This window comes from Exophiala dermatitidis (assembly GCF_000230625.1).
Source record: "Exophiala dermatitidis NIH/UT8656 unplaced genomic scaffold supercont1.1, whole genome shotgun sequence".
In the NCBI taxonomy this organism is placed as follows: domain Eukaryota; kingdom Fungi; phylum Ascomycota; class Eurotiomycetes; order Chaetothyriales; family Herpotrichiellaceae; genus Exophiala; species Exophiala dermatitidis.
The window spans coordinates 3,703,862-3,725,363 of record NW_008751646.1 but is presented as its reverse complement, the minus strand read 5'-3'; the positions used below and the strand labels follow the sequence as shown (position 1 = coordinate 3,725,363).

Sequence of the window (21,502 nt, the reverse complement as noted above, 5' to 3'; positions counted from 1 at the left end):
GGGAAATCTTTTGTCATGCTGATAGCCATGGCCAGCATCCAACCTCTGGAAAGCCTAACAAGGCCTCCGTCGGCTACCATTGCACCTGTTGACATTGCATTATTTGAGACAAATGATCGTGGGCTGTAAGGTGCCATCACAAAGAAATCTATGTAACCATTACCAGCGCCAAACATCCTGGGTATCAATTTTTTTCGCTTCTCGTTAATCATAATTTCGTTCATAGGGCGTTGTCCATGTCAAAGCACAGTAGCCATGTCTGACTTAGACGAGTTATGTTCCTCCGCCCATGGCTGATGAACAACTGGTCGACATTGGAAAGGGATCATTTAGTCCCTTGCGCTTTGCGAGATCATCCACACTCGATTCAGAGGCTGCAGATGAAGGGTGCGCGGACCCTGGTGAAGTTTCGGCGGATGAATCGTGCATAGATACTGAGTCCTGCTCGTCTCTGTTCGAGTCTGGATGCGACCATGTCGCTGCGTTTTCCGGCTTATCGTCGCCCGAGTCGATTTCGACGCTGGCCGTTCCGTTCTCAACAACCGCACTACCCTCTGCCGGATTCAACGTACCATCAACTTGTACCTCTAACGGGACTGCTTCGTAGAAGAGCATGAATCCATTACCCGTGTTCAAGACCTCTTCCTCGTCGATTCTTGTCACGAAATCATCATTGAAAGAATACCAGTCCTTGCCACGTTGTCCAAGCGCCACGTAGTGGCCATTGTCATGCCGGCCATAATGTGTCACCATGCATTTGAGTTCATATACCCGCTGCACCGAGGTATCACTCCGCACAATTGGCGCGCACCATCGGCTGAGGAAGGAGAGTTTCAGGGGAACGGCGAGTGCTGCTCTGTTTTTCATTTGGTTCCCATAATCATCGAAAACACTTCGGTTGATGTGCAGAATCAAGTCTCTGGGTGACCTTCCCACTGTAATCTGCTTCGTCTTCGTCCTTAGCACAGGCTTTCGCTTTGCTGTCTCCTTTGCCGATTGCTCCGACTCGTCGTCACCTTCGGCGCCACCATGTGCCAGTTTTGTGCAATTTTCACACTCAACCCCGTCGATATCCTCTGGCATAGTATACTCATCAAGTAGATCTTCAAGGTCTGAAGGACCGCGGCGGCCCATATTGAGCGTGAGACAATTAAACTGGTTGAACGAGAAACCTTCTGTGAACCCGCAAGTCCTACATTCAAGGCACTGCGCGGTCATGCCATCCAGGGGATTTCGAGGTACTAGTTGGATGAGACTCAGGTCTGGATCTGGTGCGATTTCGGAGGCTGGCCGTGAATCTCGAGAGGTGCTTACAGCATCAAGACTTTCCAGACCGGGAACAGAACGACGTTTGCGCACCCGAATGGAAGCATCCGATTCCTTCTCGAGGGCTTCCAGCAGCCGAGTGAAATACTCCTGCGCATCTTGCTGTTGCCAGCTATCCATGGATTTGAGGACATTGGGAGTCCAGACAGTGGTTTTGCGAGGGTTCAGATCCGTGAGCTGCTCAAATAGCCCCAGCAAAGCCCTGTGCGTGTCCGCCAGTGGACCGTATAACTCGCATTGTTCCAAACTGCGCGCCACGTATTCAAAGAACGCAGGCAGGGAAGCCAGCCCTTGCAGGATACTATTCTGATAGCAAGAGTTGTCCCAATTTCCGAGTCCCGCTGGACGAATTTCGTCGCTCAATGAAATGTATTTTCCCACTCCCGACAGGCTGCGAACCTTGCCCAGTGCGAACGGCAGTTGCGGTTGTCCGAAGATTCTCTGAATCGCTTGTTGTTTAGCCTGGGTGTCCCCGAAATCAGCTCTTGTAAATTTTGCGTCTTCCAGTCCTAGACGTCCAGAATAAACCATGCCTTGTTGTATGGCATATATGACGGCTGAGGGGACGAAATATATCAAGGATTCGTATACGGATCGCTTGATAGTAGACGGCCAGGCATCGAGGAATGAAACAGCATAATATGCGAGGATGAGAAGGGCAAGAGTCGAGCTGAGCTTGGTCAGCGTAGGATAGGACGCTCTCTGGAAAGCAGATTCAAAGAATGGGCTCTCATCTGCGCTGGTCGAGAGGCTGTTCATGTCGAAGGGGAGGACGGCGGAAGACCTGAGCACTGGCCCGAAGAACTGGCATATGTGCTGATGAGGTTGCAAAGCATGTCAGAACGTAGACCTTTTCGAAGGTTGTCCGGATAGTAGTAATTCAAGCTCAAGCTCACTGTCGCGAAGTTGGCAGGCTCCCTTGATGACGAGTGAAGGAGGCAAACAGACGCAACCGAAGCTGTTTACTTGGATGCCACAGGGCTTGCATCGAGGATGGGTCCCGAGTCGCCGCTCGAGTGACAGCCGAAGTTACTGCAGGCGGATATGGCGTTAATGATTATTATTGACGACTTGAAGGCTTCCACATGAACCTCGAATCCGGCCCAGCTGCAATCCAGATTCGAAATTGTGGTTTAATACGCGTCTTGACCAATGCCTGCTTTTAGATTCTCGCACTCTAGATTTTGTAGGCTACATTGATATGCTACAGTCTCGCAGCGGGTTAGGATTGAATTTCCTCGGTTGTAGAAGCACCCATTTGTTAAGTTTCTCCCGCCAGTTCATCAATGGCCATCCGATCATGAGCTTGACTCGCTATGTATGCTTGGTCTACCATACCCGTCATGTTGGTATGAAAGTCACTGGCATTTCTTGCGTCCCTTGCAGCTCGTTTCCGCTCTTGCAGCTCCCACAAAGCGCGCGCAGGATCCCCCGTGGCATTCTTCATCCACCATCTCTCCCACAACCACTGCAATGCATTTAGAGTCATTCGCTTGAGATATGTCAAGTTTGGGATGTGGCCATGGGTGACCTCGTGCCGTAAATCGACAAAAGTCTGCGGCATGCGAATTGTAGCGGCGTGCGCATACATAGAATTCTCTCCCTTGGCCGTGGACATGCTGCCATTGTCGACATCTGTGCCGTCGTCCACTGCCATTTCAGCAGCATGGGAACGAGCAACGTCGCGGTCCACGAAACCGTTGACGAATCTCGCAAACGCCATCGCAAAGATGCTCTGCATGGCCGATTCGGAAATGCCACCTCCACCAGCCCGTACTTTCTCCTCATGCAGTAAAGCTTCGGTCAAACCCGCGGTCGCGATGAGTGCTGGGGGTAGCCGACCGGCTTTGAAAAGCCACATGTTCACCCGGTTCACGGCCCGTTGTCGCATATCTGATGGCAACCCCGAAGCCGGAGAATATACGTCTTGCTTGACATGTTCAGGGAAGAACCAGTCCCTCACCATGGCCAATTCAGATTCATGCTGCCACGGTGACGACTGCAAGAACATGATCGCGAAGGCCACCCTTGCACCCGGGAAGGGGCGTCGTTGACACGGTTTGAAATCACTGCATTCTTAGCTGGAAGGCAACCCCTGGCATTATGTGTGTCAGTTGTAGAGTATGGTTGACATCAAGTCGACCAACCGGATCCGTATCATGTAGTATCTCGGGAATTATCCATGAAATGTCCCTGAGTGTGTTGGATATAGAAATTGCAGTATCGTGGTAAAGTGGTAGCGTGGAAGGACGAAGATTGATGTGATGGTGCCTCAGAGCGTTATTATTGGCTGGAGACCCGGAACTCAAGCTCACACCCACCACCACCACCACCACCACTAGCAGTCCTTCTAGAAACGGCGTACCAACTACACATCCGTCCTGAATTGATGGGAGACGGCAACTTATTAAGCAGTAACGAAGGGCTGATTATTCGGTATATATAATTCTGTTGGTACAAGGATATCCCCTTGAATAGGACCGCTAAGCTGGGTATCACTATCTAAAACTCGAATAAGCAGGCTTACTAAGAAGCCCACGGCAATTCCAAGCCAGATGTCGTGAAATCATTATTCATATCCAAACGTAGCCATGTGATGCAGCAGGATAATATGCGCTGTTCAGCTGGCTCAAAGTCGACAAGTATTTATAAGCGATCGGATTCACCTCTGATGGGAGACCATACGTGAGATGACTCGCGATGGACGACTGGTCAGGGTATTCGGCCTTGTCGAGGGAATCATGGGTATCGTTTTGTGGTTCATCGAGCTCAAAGACTTCCTCCTCCTGACCGTCTGCGTCCTCTTCCCCGCCAGCATCATCATCTTCTCCGTTCAGATCCGTGGGCTCAAAAGACTCCTCCAGCTTCAATGTCTTGCGTCCAGAGGGAATACCTCCAAATAATGTTGACGACTGGACTTCGGCGGGAGAATCATACAAGCCCATGCCGACCAATTCCTGATCGTCTTCAATATCGCCGGTGCTGGCAAGCGACAGTGTCCCGAGATCGAGGCTGGGCATTTGAAGAGTCTCCGGTGAATTTGGTGCCGTTTGCACTTGAGCTGGTCCTGGGTGCTGATTGCATTGCCATGAGGGTTCGACTGAAGCATGCTGCGATAGCATGCTAAACGAACCGTGGTGAGTCTGAGGTAGATAGTGGCTGGGCCATGTCTGTTCGCCTAGGGGCTGAGATCCGTACGGGAAACCCATCGCTGGCTCGGGAAGTTGTTCTAGAGGCGTGAAATACTCCTCCATTTGAGGTTCGTGGAATGCAGCATATGAGACAGGCGTGACAAGTCCGTTGATCTGGGCGGTGGAGAAGTTCCAGCTGCACGGATCTTGTCCAGTCACCGGGGCATTGGAAGGGATGCTGTTGTCCTCAACGGGAGTTGGGTGCCAACTGACAGGCCGGGATAGAGGACGTTCCGAGGGATGCCATTGCTGCGTCTGGACATTGTTGCGGAGATGCTCAACAAACGATTTGGCTGGAGAAGGAACTGTGCCTGCTGTTGTCGTCTTTCTTCGTCGTAACCGTGGACTATTATTGCGGCTGCCAGATTTGACCACCCTTGTCGGACGTGTAAAATATGACGAAACGCTAGCTGCCGCTGCTGGATGATAGATTTGGTCGGCAGCCTGAGCCCAGCAGTGAGATACGTCCATGCTGGGGGGATATGCTGTGCTGAATTGCACGAAGAGTCTGGGATTGCGGGATTGGGGGATTTCTGGATGGGCACCTACAGTACTTCATATCTTATCCCTTCCAAAAAGGAGGACATGCGCTAATGGCATGAATGGTGGTCCTGACGGCCAAGGCGAGCAAGCTGAGATTGAGCTGGCACATCAGGCGCGGCAAGGCGCAGAGGAGTTCACGGTTAGTGTCTCATGGTATACAAGTGCGGTGGAACAGGGTTTGGGCCAGGTGGGTAGGAATGAGCCAAACCCAAAACCAGGGATAAGCACACAAAGCCAAAAGCGCATGGCGACCAGAGGGCATGGCAAGCATGGGCAGGTACCGACCACCAGGGACCTAGCCAGCACGAATCAGGTAACAGAGTTCTAGGCGGATGGAGTTGGAATGGGATGGAAAGTAAGCTGGCGAGATGCGTCAAACTGCAGTGGGTAGATCGCGGTGGCGGCAGTAGTGCGATATGTGGGCACTGGGGTAGGGGAGGGATGGATCATTGAAGTCCTGCAAGGTGAAGGCCGGTGCAACTTGCGCTGGGATCAGTAAAGCCAATGGAGCCGACGTTGGTAGGAGCCTGCACCATGGCGCTATTCAATTCCGTCAAAGCTCTGACTGGCGGGGGTGTTGACTGAAAAGGGCTGATGCCTGCAATGCAAGGCAGCAAGGAGCGCAGCGCAGCAAAGAACGACAAGGGCAACATCCGAAGTAGTGTTGAGTCGGAGTCCAGGTATTCTTGCAGCACGGCCGGATACAACGGTAAGAGACTCTGATTGACCGACCGGGCAGCGATCAATAAACAAACTATTGGCCTGGGTTCGCTGAAGCCTGGCTTCAAACCTATCAGAATGCAAGACCTGCACGGTCCCACGAACATAAAATGTCAACATGGTCTCTTGTGTCTAGGATGAAGCCAGGGAGTGTCCATAACCAGGGATCCACTGACTGACTGTGTCAGAGCTGGCGATTTCCACCGCAATGGCTGGTCCTTTAGAGCCAGTTTGGGCCCAGGCGGCTCAGGCGAAGCAACGGTTCGTCGTCGGCTGCGGGCACAGAAGCGTGGAGACTGCGATTTTAGTACCTACGATAGATGTCAGGTGTACAATTGTATGGAATGAAACTAACAGAATGGGCAAAAGCCGCTCCTGGGACTGGGCTTCCTAGCATGAGGCGCGGTTAAGTGAGGGTGGTGAAGTGTGTAAACGACGGACAGCGACCGAACTCAAAGCATGGCAGCTGTAGCCACCCACTGGCACTCTTCTCGTAAGTGGTACCTACCTGGGTACAGTACTAGTTGTACGTGGTAGTTGTACCAGGCTCCCCGACGTCCAACGGTAGGTCCGTAGCCAATAAATGATCGGAAACGCGCGCTTTTCATTTCGTGCCAGTGCCCGGAAGCTACCTACAGTTGTAGGAAACCCACCACCCACCAGAACTTGAAGCATGCAGTGCAGTGCACACCTTCAAACGGGCCACGACTCGAAGCGGTGGGTACCGGCTGAGGCCGGCGAGCACGCCGGAGCCATACCTTAACTGGCTTCACTTTCAATTTTTGGGTTCTCGGAGGTGAGCCTCGACGTGTGAGGAATTACGAGGCACCAATTGAGGCCATGAATGACAGAGGCATCCTTTGTGGCAGTTCTGTACATCTTACGCAAGGGAGGCTCTATGAAATTGCGCATCGTAAGAACCAAGTTAATGCCCGATTGGGAACAACTGCTACTGTCTCTCTCGTTGGTTGTGCGAGTGTGCGATATCTGTGCACAGGCAACAGGCAACCATTCTCCAAAGGAACGGAGCCTCCTTGCATACAATGTTGTAGACGTGGACTCGACAGACGCTCAGGTCAACCATCTTTCTCAGGTGGATCGCACTTTACGAAAGAGACGGCGGTCAAGATGGGCAGCACCATGAGGGGCGAAGGAGAACCCGACAGAAACAGGGTGCGGGTCTCAGGAAGCGGAAGATGGGGGCTCGCTTGATGGAAGCTCGAAGAAAAAGCAAGGATCGATAATTCAGACAGCGGGCTGCCTGCCATGTGGGGAGTGGCCGGCTGGGGACTCAGTACTACCGTACTAGTAGTGCAGTGGTAGTAAAGACATGGCAGCAGGATCAGAGATTTCCAGCAGGCACCTAGGTGGCAGGAGTACCTAAGTGCGGTATTTGACAGGGGGTCAAGACAGCCATCGGATATACAAAAGAAAGGGAGAGACCGCCCGCTCAGGTAGTTACCGGCCAATGACCCGCTCTTAAGCCTCCCTGGCCACTTCAATCGCTGGATATTACCGGACTCGCGGACGCGGGATGACACCGTTGAGGCGCAAACTTGAAGTCCCCACCGCTTTTGGACGTTCTGCGCCCTGGAAGCATGAGGACCGTGGGTTTGCCAATATGATTCCACGGTTCTATTAGCCGTAGGCGTATCTAAAACGTGTCGTCTTGACCGAGTTGCGGCGCAATGGTCAACATCTTACACTTGGTGTCACTTCATCAAATCCCTTTGTACCAAAGTAATGTATCGAGATATCAGACACACCAGGGCGCGAGCCTGCAGAGCCGACGGCTACTAGCAATGTTGTAGTAGCAACAGCGGATCGGCATCAAAATTGGCATCTTCGATCTTGAAGTGGTCCAGGGGCTGTCTGACGATGGCACAGGGGCAGCTATCATAATACGGATCACGCGCCAACAATACTATGTGACTACTAGTAGTATGGGTCATTATTTGCACCAACAGCTGCGCCCTATTTGTGGCGGAACTTGAAAGGAGGGGAATTTTTTCACGGCACGGTAAGCGAGGTCTTACGCTTCATAGTCACCAACGAGTCGATTCGGGCTGCTGCAGTGTGCCAGTGGTGCACCTGCACTGCCTGTTCCTTGGCCGACATTCTTACGTCGTCAACCGCCGGCCTGATCATCTCGTACTCGCATGTACAAGGTACAGTTGGCCTTGCCTGCGGTTTAACGCCCCTGAGACCGTGCATGCGCGTGCCTCTAACGGGGGCCCTTTACAGTAGCACGGTTCTACACTGCAGTACTAAGTGCATTGACAGGAGTGGGAGCCCTGGGCAGCGCTCTACGTTGTACAGTACAATGCACCGAGCAGGCGTCAGCACAGCGACATACCCTACCCTGATCGAACAGGGTAGCCAAACTGTGCCTCCCGTGTTATACATGGGAGTATGATTTTTACAATACTTGCTCTTACTCGACGTCTTTGACGGGCGACAACCTACCGCCGCTGCATCAGGTGGAAATGACTGCATTTGCATATTCATCGAACTACTGACTAGGTACCTACAATAATGGTACAACATCGAAAGCTGAGGTAGTCAAGCACAGGATCGGCGGATCTCAGACCAATGACGGGCGTGACCCTCCATTTCTAAGCGTAGCCAGCGACCGCCGACCAGCGTCGAAATTTGACGGCCACTCGTACAATAATAAAATACATCTGTGTCCACTTGGCAATTTGGCACTCTGGTGGCTGCCATGGGGGCGAGGTCTGGCGAAGTTGTCCGTCTCATGTCACGACCATCCCGTTGCCCAGCCCTGCCGTTACTCCTGCCTCCCGGGCGTCCAACCCCACTGGCATGCGCTTCCGCAAGCGGTGCGGGCGGTGGTTGATCACAAAAGCCAACCACAAGAAAGGTAGGGCCAAGCTAATTCCAGGTCAGCAGCCACCAGTGGGCAGTTAACATTTAGGCCTGGTCTGCTACTGGCTGACGCCTACTACTACTTACCACTGCAGTAGGCGAGGCACTTGCAGCGCCTGCGCTGCGATCCTGTGCTCTACCGCTGTACAACTAGTCCTGGGCGCCACAGACATGGAACCACTCCTGTACTTACCGAAGACCATCTCTGGAACTAGGATTTGCAGGTGGAATACTAGTGCGGCGCCACTATTACACCCACCTGGCTACTTTTCCACACTTTTCGGCCCTTGTCACAGGCCAACCTCGAACCTCGACCTGGATCCCTTGACCTAGCATACCCTCGGAGACGGCGGCGATCACAATGAACTCAGCTACTACCGAATTTACGGCCTATCGTACATTATTGTACACGGAGGACAACAGCAGGACATGCCAACTGCATGTGTGTCCAGATCGTCCCTTAAGCAGACCGTGACGGATACCATGTGCTCGAGCAGGACAATCCCAGCAAGTGAATAATATCGATCGGTCAGCAACACAGGTCACCAATTAGGACAACCTCAGGTGGCAATCTCAGTTTCTCAGGCACGGAAAAGCATGATCGAATATTACACCTTGATGATCGACCTTGTTGATCCTGGCGTCACTGAATTATGCTTGGCTGATGTTCGAGGAATATCAATGCATTCGCTCTGATCTAACCCGGCTAGAGCAACAGACGAAAATGAGACTAAAGCAGGGTCGCTTGCAGCATTTTGATGCACTGCATACAACACAGAGGCGGTTGGTGTGGAAATCAGGACAAATCAGCCGATCAGGCATTTGGGACCAACCGCATTCTCCGGGTGCCCAACACAACCTGAATTGTAGAGTGCTTGCAACATCTGAGGACTATTGCAACAGCTTCCACGGAACTTATTATGGTATCTGGATATTCAAAGTTCAAAAGCGATGCTTGCCAGGTCAAATGATCAGGATACTTGAGACTTGACGAGTGAACTCCTTTAAAAGGCATAACCTGGACACAAGCTGTTAGCTCCACGGATCCCGCCAAAATGGCCCGGATTCCACTTTTGATATTGTGGAGATGGTCACCGCGGCGAGCTACGCACGCAGAGCATCGCTGGATCGTGCCACTCAAATCGGCTCCAAATCGGTTCAATCACCAGTCATCGCCTGTGCAGGGATGCAGTAGTACGCTCGTGCCGGGACCAGGGTTTCTATCAAAAGTCACCCATTTCCCTGCAGCACTTGCGCAAGGATCACTCCCTCGGTCAGTGGGTCTATAACCCGTAAACCTTCCACTACTACGTGGTTGCAAACCTCCGGTGCGCATGACTGCTTTGTGGAGTGCCCCCTGCCATCATTATTATTGTTGTTTTCATATTATTGTTGTGACAGAGTTCTGCGGGTTACTCCAAATTCAAGCGATCCGCTCCTCGGCTTATTTGTTCCACAACCACAAAGTGGTCGGCTTCAGACACTTCACCGCCCTGGTTTGCCCCTTTACGTATACTTATCTGCAGCCGCCGGGGGCTCACCAGGCCGCCTGTCAGGAAGATTGAGTCCCTACTAGGACGACAGCTCCGCGGCTTAGGGAAGTTTTCTCCTTGCCTACCGGACGGAAGCCTAGAAACCGCACAGCGTCCTATTCAGCTGCCGTCCAGCGGTTTTGCTTCGGTTGCCTGGCATTTACCTAGGTATTGTGCGTTTGGGCTTGGAAATGAAACTCAACGGTATGAAATACGCTCTCGGGAGATGACGTTGGGAAAGTGCGGCCCCCCAAAAGGCACGCAGTCATCACAGGCCAGGGCCCGCTAAAGATGAGACCAACCGGGATGTTGCAGGAAATGTACTGCGTGGTCTCTTCTGTGGAGCCTCTCTCTCCAGCTCATTCATCGTCCAGGTCCACCGTCACCACTGCAGTGGCTGATTCCACTATCGTTTGTTCTGCTTGCAGGTGGTCTGGACCCGTTAGCGGCCTGCCTTTTCGCTGTCGATCAACAAAGGCGGTGTCGCGGAGCTCCTCTCATCCGAGTTAGTATCCCCCCGTCTCCTTGAGCGCACGTACCAGGGAAATTATTTATCGATTAGAGTCTGAAGAGTCTTGACGTCGGCGGATCTCATGTGGATATGCGAACCATGCAAAGTTCCCACAACGTTGCCTTCGCTACTTGCAACCGCGGGTTTGGCGGGATAGCCTGTTTCCAGTAATGGTTCCCACGCGCCTTGTCAAACAGGGGCTTATTATTGTGTGCGACGAAGGTGATGCCGACACCCGGACCAGCTTGCCTCAGCTTGCCGCAAAATGCGAACGAAGTTTGTCGCTGAATCGTAGGATACTTCAAGGTAAGCAACCATAGATCAGTCACATGCGGGCAATCCGGTGTTGCTGCCATCCCTGTTGCAAGTGCTTCTGTTTGTCGAACCTTGCTCTCGACCAACTCGGCTTGTCTACAAAGGCAAAGTCGAGCAATGTGGGAAGGCAAAGGTTATCGCAGAGGGCGCCGGAAGTATAATGCCGGAAAAGTCTCCCCTTTTCCCATTGACCTTACGAGCTCCCACTACTGAGGACATCCATTCTGGCTTTAGAAGTAAGATGTCGATGTGAAGATGTTTGTCTCATCCCACTGCATACACCATCTATTCGTGACCTTGTTGCTTTACAAATTGTACAGTTCAAGTTGTACAATAGTGTACAAGGCCAACTGGGCGGGCTCCTAGCACCGACATGGGTTTACCCTTTACATGCGGATTGGTGGTCGGCGATATATCAACATACCTGGTACCGTAGCAGCAGCACATATGACCAAACCACTCCGTATTCAGCGGGCGTGCTCATTTGCATACTTCTACAGTGTCGTGTGTATCTGAAAAGACTCCAGCAGCTACCGGTGCTCTAACTAGTCCTTGGCCGCGGTATAATGGACATGGACAGCCCGTTGCAGATGGTCTTTCAGCTCTCATTCTCTCTGGGAACTTGGGCCTCAAAGCTTTCAGTATTTCGAAACAGAATCCCTATAATCTTCTGTTGGTTATACGGCAAACGTACTATACCTGCTGCAGTAGCAGCAGAGATGGTTTCCGTTTGATGCGATGTTTTCATCTCGAAATCTCCAAGCTGAGCGCTAGCCCTGGCACGGTCTGATATCAATGTTCCATACTAACCTGGATCCCGAGATCCCCCCCCAAAAAACAGATAACAGAATATCTCCAGTTTGGCAAAGAGACAAAAAACAATCGACAGCCGGGATTCCCAACTGGTCACCCACGTCAGTACTAGCCGGCCGACACTGAGTTTAAGTACCGCTGAGCTGACGGGAAGCGCTGTTCTCTCAAGAATGTTCTATGGTCGGTTGCGGAGGAAGAATGTGCGAATGAAAAGCATATATGTCCGTTTTGTCCTTCTGGATCAGTCCAGGTGCCTTTCTTTGGAGGCGAGTCTGAAAGGAAAGACACCAACCAACCACTGTGGAAATCAATGCTGGGTGGCTCACTGCATTTCCAAGTTCCAAAAGGTAAGTAGGTACCGAGGTACTAGTCAGTTTGCTGTTTGGGAATGAATGGTCTTTACCAGGAGGACCCGCGGGCATGTTTCGTGTTGGGTGATATTGATGACCGTGGCCATGCTACTGAGGATTCATCAGTTCCCAGTCTACGTTGGGCTTCGTCTGTCCAGTCAAATCCCTTGGGACATGAACATACCCAAGGTACTGACCTCGTTTTGCCCCCTGTTCCTAAATAACGTCGCAGTATGGTATACCCGACGCCAAAAGGTCACACTACCTTAACAGCAACTCGAAACTTGGAGGTCTGGTCTGCCGAATCGATAGCATGGTCACCCTGCTCCTTGAAGGATTGGGTACCAGCACCAACTATCAATCTATCGTACTACGGCTCCCAGCTCTGGTGTCTAGACACAGATTTCAGACTGCAATTGCCGTGTCCACGTACGCTCAGGATGTGATGGTGGTTTGACTCGCTCTGGATGTACGCCTTCACGAAGAGGGAGGGCTTCCTGCTCTGAGGTGAACGTGGATATAAACCCGTCAGTTGATGGCAGAGGAGAATACCTACCATTCATTGCTTCTGGTCCCAGGTCTGGGACCGTATGCGAAGACATCAGGGCGTCTTTCAATCAGCGCTAAGTATCTCACGAGTATATCTCCCTCATGATGTCTACCACACTTGTTGCGGCCATGCCCATGACATTATCTGTTCTGGTTTCGATGAAGCAGATAATCTGTGTTCTGGAAGAATCACCATATTTCATTGATATAGGAACTTCTGTAATTATATGTACTGATTTCACTTTTGCACCCGGTTGGGCATCTGCCTTACATGTGCTGGCTGCGAGATCCATGTACTGCGAAGATTCCGAGCCAGTACATATCATCGTCGTGGCAACGGCAAGCCAAGGCAATATATTATATATACATTTTTCAGTTTCTCTACGTACCAGCCAGCTTAACTTATCGCCGAGCATTTCGCCACCAGTGTGCCCATGCTTTCGTCTGTCCCCGGGAGCAGACACTTTAACTCGCATTCTTCAACTCGCGCAACTGGGTCATAACTTCATTCGGATCCGTCTTGCCCGTGACCTTCTTCATATCCTCGGTGTGAACACGCATAAAGGCATTATATTTTTTCTCGTCGCCAATGGTGAATTTGCCCTGTGTCTCGCGGTTCTCGTTGGCAAATTGTTCCAGCGTTTTAACGGCCTCGTTCGACGGGTCGACTTTCTTCAAGAACTTGACATTGGATTTCGTGTACTCGTGGCCCGGGTAGACTTTGGTATCGTCCGGCAGGGCCGCAAGGACTTTGTTGAGTGCGGCATGCATCTCGGCGCCCGTGCCTTCAAAGAACTTGCCGCACCCGCCGATGAAGAGCGTGTCGCCCGTAAACACGACCCGCTCCCCGGTCTTCTTGTCCTCCATGTACCAGCAGATACTGTCCTGCGTGTGACATGGCGTGTGCAACGCCGTCACCTGGATGTTCTTGCCAATGTTGAACGTCGACCCGTGCGCCGGCGTCTTTGTCATGGCCTCGCAGTCTTTCCCGCCGATCACGGGGACCGGCGACGGCAGGGATTGTAGAATCTTCTTGTTCCCGCCGGCGTGGTCCCAGTGGTGGTGTGTGTTCATGATGGCGGTGAGGTTCAGGCTCTGGGCCTTCTTCTGGAGAATGGGCAGGACTCTGTAATGCGGATGAGCAAGTCATTAGTTGCCACGAAAAGACTGTATTCAGGGTTCGGGGTCGTCGCTACGTACTCCGGAGGGTTTGCAGGGTCAATGATCACCGCATCGTTCGTCTCGTCGTCGCTCACTAGATAGGCATAGTTGTTGGACGAGCCAACCCCTGTCGACCACCACCATTGTTAGCCTCCATCGCTTTGCAAACAACTCCATGATTTGGGTTGCACCCCAGGATCCAACGCCTGGATTATCACCCTCTGTCCTTGCACCTCCCGAGAACAGACATGACCAGGAGCCACTTGGTAGTCTCGACACCCGCGTTTGGAGTTACCTACACATGGGAATGCTTAGGATGTGCATCTTCCTTAATGGCTGTCGTGCCAGTCCCGATGTCGAGCCAGATCCAATGCTAACTCGGCTTCCGAGAAGTTGTGGGGTATTCGCAGGGCGGATGAACGTTGCAAGTGCGGCAGTCGTGGACAGGATTGGTCTGATGAGACGTGAAGTGAGCATGAAGAACAGCTGTGATTAACTCGATCTCACAATACACTACTAACAGAAGAACTCTCACGAAACGATCGTGCAATATTATAAATTGTCGAGATTCGGATGGTCCCTCATCATAGAATTGCGGAGAAGGGCCGGAGCACGACCGCGGCTTGACGTCAATCTCGCGTGCGGCGTTCGCGGTACAACATTGTACTCCTACGTTGTACAACTTGGATGTAGAAACCACTACTACTCTGTAGTAGTGATCAATCCACCAGGTTAAACATTCATCAATACAAGTATTCTGACAGCTGATTTATAGATCGTAATTCGTATCTATGTGGCCGTTCCATAATCATGATGGTGGCTCCTGCGGCTCATGCTGAGATGTCCGCTTTCTCCCAGCAGCCTTTGACTTTGAGCAAGGTCTACCACTCTATCCTTGCCAGCCATGTTCGGGATCCAGCCTCTCATCCATCCATTGACCCGCTCCCAGTGACTGTACCCATGAGAATCTCTGACCTTCACAATACGCTCTTCCCTTTCTCCATACATCATGAACTGAACGCCCATCAGGGCATCCATACTTAGACAACCCGCCGCGCCCAGGAAAAAGGGAGCCGCACGGGCTACCCAAGCCCACCTCTGTGACCCCTCGGAACCCACCCAGCCGTGGTGACCATAAGGACCGTAATCATCCCAAGCATTCGGATTTGTGAGTAAAGAGGTGGAATAAAAGAAGTTGCCACAGAAGGCAGCAAAGAACAACAGTGGCGAGAGGCCAGCAGTTGACTGGCGACACCAGTTCTTGTATAGCTGAGGTAGTCGTGATCCGAGGTACAACAGCGTCGAACACCAGGACAAGATGGTGCCGGTAATTTCGAGCGGAGTGTCCACACGAAGGAGGCGGATGCCGTGTCTGTAACGGTCTGCAGGAAACGGTATAGGAGCCGCCGCGGCATTCGAAGCCAGCGAAGATATTGTTGCCGCGTACATCAATGTCCGCGGAGAAGGAGACATCATCCAACTGGTGCCCGATTTGTCGTTATATGACATGTTGTATGGCGCAGTGTTATTCTTCTCTCCATAGTTCACATGCGTAAAATGAGGTGATTCGACCTCTCTTGCACTAGCCGTCTTGGGGGGACCCTCGTCGCGATCACTCAACTCAGGTCCGTCTTCGACAAAGCTCGAGTTGATCGGGGAGAGCCCGTTGATAATGGCGCTGTCTGCGTCATCAAAATCGCTACTCCCACGCGAATGGAGGCTTTCAGCATAGATCCATTTCGTGCAGTAACTGTACCAGAAATACTGGACAACAAGACACACGTCCACGAAGACATAGTAGCTGGCTATGATGATCTGCCATGAAGCCTGCTTCGTAAACAAGGCGCCCAAGAGGTTCGTCAAGTCGCCCAACAACCACTCTCCCAAAAAGAATATAGACAATCCCGCGGTAGATTTGATGTGGTAGTTCTTGAAGATTTGGGGCATTTGTGCAAATAGCCATGACACTATCGACAAAGTCCCAAGCAGCGTTGAAAGAGCGGCCAGAGGGGTGGGTATGCATGTTCCAAAGTACCCCGCGACATCGGCGAGGAAAGGAGAGGTTGGCGAACAGTGATCTGGAAGTGACGGCCTTGATAGATATGGGACTGGAAATGGCATGACGAGCCTCGTGAGCACGGGCGCCTGTAGAGAAGTGATGTGCTATTCCAGGTGTTCCGTCTTTATCATTTCTTGCAATTCGCCCATCGAAATGAACGATGCAACCCTCTTGATCCCAAACACAGTCAACGTGTGTCTCCAAGATCTTAACAAGGCGTTCAGGATGTGCGGATTTAGACCTGGCTATCGAATCGAGTATGGCAAGAAGTGGTGGCTCGAGGGCAAGCAGGATGTCGTCGGTGAACGTTATGAAGGCCGCCGCGGAGAGAGTATCGTCTGTAGCTAGTAACACCGCAAACTATGCATATACAGGATCATGACAGAAGGAAACATGCAAATTGCTATCAAGCAGTAAGCAGGGAAGCAGAGTGATACAGAGAGAAGCAGGAGGAGGGAACGCGGGTGATCACAAGTCCGACGGTCTTGACGCATGAAGATGCGCAGATAAGGCAGTCACCTCGCCCTCCATGTGGATGAACCAAAGCACTGACGGGTGGCTCGATCACATACAACCCACTGGCAGGCTGCATCGAGGGGCAGCGTTAGAAAGGCCGAGGATAGCACTCGCTTTGTGTGCACATGACAATGCGCAATGACAATGAAATTGGTCAGACGCAGACTAGTTAGCGATACATTGGGCAAAGAGCGGCCTCATGTGGTCGCCGTCCAGCTGTAGAGATAGCAGGCCAAATGAGAGAACTGTAAGGTAGGCAGAGTGGAGGATGCAGATTGTCGGTTACGATCGATTATGCGGGACTGATGAGTCGAGAGAAACTGATAAGGAGCTTCAAAGAGTCTCGAGATCCAATCGTTTAATGGCCGGATCGGGGCCCTCGATCATTGTAGGATCGCTTGGCGTGGGACGAGTCTATTAGCGACTCCAACAACAATTCGGACTTCAGCATCACGGTAACCAACTTGCAGGGCGATAGCAGAGGACAGTACGGCGGGCACTGCTGGTGGACAATTCCAGTAATAATAGCCCAGCTTCTTATATCACAGCAAAGAACCCAACTATCAGCACCTACAGTTGTAGCTAGTGGTGTTCTGTAAGAAGAGATGGTGATATTCCATGTTCTCTGCGACGCCGCTGACTCGGTGTCAAGTGTCAAGCACTGGCAGCTGTCCCTCACCTCCGCATGTGACCACAATATATAGTGCGGTACCCAGCACTACAATGTAACCCCCACAAACACATTCCCCGTGTTCGCTTCAATCATTCAGGGAGTGGATCAGGAATTTGATATCTCACAAGAAGAAAAAGATAAGAGTCGCAAAAAACGCCCTTCAGGCCACCGATACTGACAAACATTTCTTTGTTCGTGGGATGACCGCCAAAAATCGATCATTTGTATAATATTACCAGGAAATTTAGCCACTCTCCCGAAGCTGGCCCAGTATCTTCGACCTGGGCAGAAAGGTGAGCGTGGTTCCCACGTCAAATATTGGGACAGGCCCGAAAATGGATCAATGCCTCCTTCAAAGCGCTGCCACAGGGTGGCCTTTGCAAACGGTTGGCCTTTGACTACTACGATCAGCCATGCGTTATGATGCATGCGCATGTCAACTGAAGGCTACCGTTGGATTGTTGACCAGATTCAGGCGCTGGAAGTCAACGACCTTGCCAACGTGAAATACAGACAGGATTCGATTCGTCTGTCGGTGACTGTCGATTTGGCTCCGACTAGCCGCTCTTTCACGAGCATACCCCCGATGTACCTGCTGGAACAGAACACAGCAGCTGCAGCAGTGGTTCAAACACAGTGTGCTCAGAAAGGGACCCGTCACAATCTCCTCCATCCGCTGCAATTCAGCCAGGCACCACGTGTTGGGCGTTCTTGGAGCCTTGACAAAGATTCACTCTCCCACGCCCCCGACCGCCAAACTTTTACAGTACCTGATTACAATCTGTTGCAAAGAAGGGTTAGCTAAGGCTCTCGAAAAGTCTAGCACATATTCAGTCAAGGAATTGGTGCCATTGTTTCCCGGCAAATTCTCTTGCAGAGCCGGGTTCAGCATTCGGGCAAGGTCTGCCCGCGATAGAGGGGGAGGAGAACGAGAACGAGGACAGCTGGGGGCAATACTTGAGACGCCGTATTGCCGGCAGAGAAAGAAACCTGGCCAAGGGTTCGCCTTCACCGCCTGGCACATCACGCTGGTGTACAGCGTTGTAGTTGTGCGTCAAACATTATCAGCGGAGAACATCATTCAGACCATGGTTACTCAGGTAAGTCTTGCAGCTCTGCCGGATGCACCAGCTTCGGAGGTGCCTCATATCGAGATGGGAGTTCACGAGGCGCTCCTCTAGCAGAAAACACTGCTTTCAGGGCCGTGTTTGATGGGCGTTACCAACGTCGATCGTGCCTAATTAGGTAGGTGTGTGCGAGCCCTCGAAGAACCCCTCTTAGCCACTCTCTGTTCAGACGTCTTGGATAGCAATGGAGAGGAGCAACTGTTCTATCGCAGCCTTGTCGGCCAAGGTTCGGCATGATAGCTTCTCTAGGTAATCGTGCAGTAATTGGAGTGTTGCCTCCCAATCCGAAAGGGCAGTTGTCAATCACCAAACTCCAACGTCCACTCCATATGACTTCCATCAACATCCGTTTGGCTTGTTTAGCAACGTCGTTGTCCACATGTTGTCGCGGTGGTGTCTGCCGGCAGTTTGATGGCGTTACAACTTTCTCCTGGTCCTGATGTCAGAGTTACGGGGCATGGTCGCTGTAACCAATCACGGGTTCCCGCTTTCTAATTAATGATGCAACCGCGACAACACCAGATCCAATGATTGCGTGGGTTGCCTGGATGTCACTTCCGTGTCCTGGTCGAGGCTCTGCAAAACGTGTCGCGAAGCGTTCGAATTCAGCATTCACCGCGTTCCACGTCCCATATGCTCGCTGTCCCCGCTCACAAGCATGACGAAACATCACATATTTGTACGTCACAAGAGAGACGAGGTACAACGGTTCTTACCACAAGCAGTAGGTCCGGGCGAGGACGGCGACCACGTCCCATGTAAACTGTGCCTGTTCCAGTGAACCTCCGTCGTTTATCATGCTGCATGCTCGCACCAGCTGCTCCCTAAATCCTTTCATATCATCGTACCCATGGCGTCCTCTGTCGCAGACAAAGTCCGCAATATCGGAGAATCGGTTGCTGAATCCGTCACAGCCATGACTGAGAACAAGAAGGTCGCAGACCTCCAAAAGAATGTCAAGGATGCGCACAGCAAGCAGAACACCACGACCGACTATGGCATCAAGGTCTCTGACCTCGACCACTGGTTGAAGCCAGTGGACGAGCAGAACAATACCATCGGCCCTCATGCGCTCGAGGACCAGATTGCTCGTGAACGGGTTCGTTGATCCGATGTTTACTTGACGACGGCAGAAGCACTAACCCGGCCATAGATTATGCGCTTCGACCATGAGCGTATCCCTGAACGAGTGGTCCACGCCAGAGGTGCCGCAGCCCACGGTACCTTCAGACTGTTTGAAAGCGCGGAGGATGTCACTACTGCTGGCGTGTTGACCGACACCTCCCGCACCACGCCAGTCTTTGTTCGATTCTCCACCGTACAAGGAAGCCGAGGGAGTGCAGACACTGTCCGAGACGTCAGAGGTTTCGCCACCAAGTTCTACACGGAAGAGGGCAACTGGGATATCGTCGGAAATGACATTCCGGTCTTCTTCATCCAAGAATCCATCAAGTTCCCGGATTTGGTGCACGCCGTCAAGCCAGAGCCGGATAATGAAGTCCCTCAGGCCCAGACTGCGCACAACAACTTCTGGGACTTCGTCTACCTCCATAAGGAAGCTACTCATATGTTCTTCTGGGCCATGTCCGACCGTGGCATTCCCCGATCTTACCGAATGATGCAAGGGTTCGGTGTCAACACTTTCAGTTTGATCAACGCGAAGGGTGAACGAACTTTCTGCAAGTTCATCTGGACACCAGAGCTCGGTGTTCACTCATTCGTCTGGGATGAGGCCCTGAAGTTGGCCGGTCAGGATCCCGACTTCCATCGTAAGGATCTGTACGAAGCCATTGACAACAAGGCGTACCCCAAGTGGAAGCTCGGTCTGCAACTTATTTCGGAAAAGGACGAGCATAAGTTTGACTTCGATATTTTGGACGCAACCAAGGTGTGGCCTGAGGAGCTCGTGCCCATCCGCTACATTGGTGAGATGGAGTTGAACCGCAATGTGGACGAGTACTTCACCGAGACTGAACAAGTCGCCTTCTGCACTAGTCACATCGTCCCGGGTATCGACTTTACCAACGACCCATTGCTGCAGGGCCGTAACTTCTCCTACTTCGACACCCAGCTCTCCCGTCTCGGTATCAACTGGCAAGAGCTTCCAATCAACCGTCCTGTGTGCCCTGTGCTGAACTTCAACCGAGATGGTCAGGGACGTCACACAATCACCAAAGGCAAGGTCAATTATTGGCCGAACCGTTACGAGGCCAACCCACCGACTGGGCATGGAAATGGTGGGTTCGAGTCGTTCCCCTCGCGCGACGAAGGCATGAAACAACGCAAGCTGGCACCCAAGTGGAAGGATTATCTTTCGCAGGCTCAGTTGTTCTGGAACTCCATGACTCCAATTGAGAAAAGACATATCATCAACGCCTTCTCTTTCGAGCTCGACCATTGCGATGATCCTGTCGTCTACGAACGGTTGGTGTCTCGTCTGACCGAGATTGATCTCTCACTTGCCGCTGCAGTTGCCGAGAAAGTCGGTGCACCGACTCCTACCAAACAGGCAACGCCAAACCCTGGGCACAAGGCCAAGGGGCTCAGTCAGCTGGAATATCTGCCAGTTACCCCAACCATCAAATCCCGACGCGTGGCTATCCTCATCGCTGATGGCTACGATGCCGCCGCCTATGACGCGATGAAGGCAGCTGTGCTATCTCAACTGGCTCTGCCATTCACAATGTCCACGAAGCGTCAGGAAGTAAAGGCTTCCAACGGCACCTCGTCCACCAAACCTGACCACTTCCTCAATGGTCAGCGCTCGACCATGTTCGATGCCATTTTCATCCCTGGCGGTGAACAGTCCGTTAAGACCCTCATGGGCATTGGTCTCGCCAGATTCTGGGTTCGCGAGGCGTTCGCGCATCTAAAGCCTATCGCTGCCAGCGGCGAGGGCGTGAAGCTAGTTGATGTCGCCCTCAGGGAGGCAGAGGGCGTCAAATTGGCTGCTGAAGGCTCCACTGATGTTGTGGACTGGTATGGTGTAGTCACCGCTCAGAAGCCTGACACTGGATCTTCTGTCAAGGACAGCATCAAGCTTGCCAAGGAAGCCACGGACTTCACAAGCAAGTTCTTCTGGCACATCTCGCAGCACAGAAACTGGGACCGGGAACTCGATGGTCTGGCCGACCAGGTGACTGTATAGGCGGTCGACTGTGGAGGTTGTGCTTGGGCCGTGGCAGCAGTGGTTCATTAGGAGTCTACTTGTGCAGTAATTGATTAGCCGA

At 52.1% G+C, this 21,502-nt stretch overlaps 7 protein-coding genes and 1 non-coding gene across 8 annotated transcripts; 2 read left to right on the top strand and 6 right to left on the bottom strand.

The window, feature by feature from the left end:
- Positions 1–273: 273 nt before the first annotated feature.
- Positions 274–2,085, bottom strand: HMPREF1120_01320 (ubiquitin thiolesterase; the record flags this gene model as incomplete). Its single annotated transcript, XM_009155333.1, has 1 exon — positions 274–2,085. One exon carries the CDS (start codon positions 2,083–2,085, stop codon positions 274–276), a length of 1,812 nt encoding a protein of 603 aa, XP_009153581.1.
- A 502-nt stretch (positions 2,086–2,587) lies between these two features.
- On the bottom strand, positions 2,588–3,337 carry HMPREF1120_01319 (uncharacterized protein; the record flags this gene model as incomplete). Its single annotated transcript, XM_009155332.1, has 1 exon — positions 2,588–3,337. One exon carries the CDS (start codon positions 3,335–3,337, stop codon positions 2,588–2,590), a length of 750 nt encoding a protein of 249 aa, XP_009153580.1.
- Positions 3,338–3,899: 562 nt separating this feature from the next.
- HMPREF1120_01318 (uncharacterized protein) lies at positions 3,900–4,580 on the bottom strand (the record flags this gene model as incomplete). Its single annotated transcript, XM_009155331.1, has 1 exon — positions 3,900–4,580. The coding sequence occupies one exon, from the start codon at positions 4,578–4,580 to the stop codon at positions 3,900–3,902; it is 681 nt and encodes a 226-aa protein (XP_009153579.1).
- A 4,185-nt stretch (positions 4,581–8,765) lies between these two features.
- HMPREF1120_01317 (uncharacterized protein) lies at positions 8,766–9,786 on the top strand. The gene has a single exon (XM_009155330.1). It carries the CDS (start codon positions 9,331–9,333, stop codon positions 9,655–9,657), a length of 327 nt encoding a protein of 108 aa, XP_009153578.1. The 5' UTR covers positions 8,766–9,330; the 3' UTR covers positions 9,658–9,786.
- A 2,115-nt stretch (positions 9,787–11,901) lies between these two features.
- HMPREF1120_09270 lies at positions 11,902–12,022 on the bottom strand. Its single transcript, XR_634389.1, has one exon. It is a non-coding gene; the product is annotated as a 5S ribosomal RNA (ribosomal RNA).
- Positions 12,023–13,201: 1,179 nt separating this feature from the next.
- Positions 13,202–14,074, bottom strand: HMPREF1120_01316 (hydroxyacylglutathione hydrolase; the record flags this gene model as incomplete). The annotated part of the gene is made up of 3 exons (XM_009155329.1): positions 13,202–13,862; positions 13,937–13,991; positions 14,023–14,074. The coding sequence occupies 3 exons, from the start codon at positions 14,072–14,074 to the stop codon at positions 13,202–13,204; spliced, it is 768 nt and encodes a 255-aa protein (XP_009153577.1).
- Positions 14,075–14,686: 612 nt separating this feature from the next.
- On the bottom strand, positions 14,687–16,018 carry HMPREF1120_01315 (uncharacterized protein; the record flags this gene model as incomplete). The annotated part of the gene is made up of 1 exon (XM_009155328.1): positions 14,687–16,018. The coding sequence occupies one exon, from the start codon at positions 16,016–16,018 to the stop codon at positions 14,687–14,689; it is 1,332 nt and encodes a 443-aa protein (XP_009153576.1).
- Positions 16,019–19,122: 3,104 nt separating this feature from the next.
- On the top strand, positions 19,123–21,420 carry HMPREF1120_01314 (catalase A; the record flags this gene model as incomplete). The annotated part of the gene is made up of 2 exons (XM_009155327.1): positions 19,123–19,371; positions 19,426–21,420. 2 exons carry the CDS (start codon positions 19,123–19,125, stop codon positions 21,418–21,420), a joined length of 2,244 nt encoding a protein of 747 aa, XP_009153575.1.
- Positions 21,421–21,502: the final 82 nt, after the last annotated feature.

Coding starts and splice junctions, on each gene's coding strand:
- HMPREF1120_01317 (XM_009155330.1), top strand. CDS start 9,331: ATGTTCGAGGAATATCAATGCATTCGCTCTGATCTAACCCGGCTAGAG.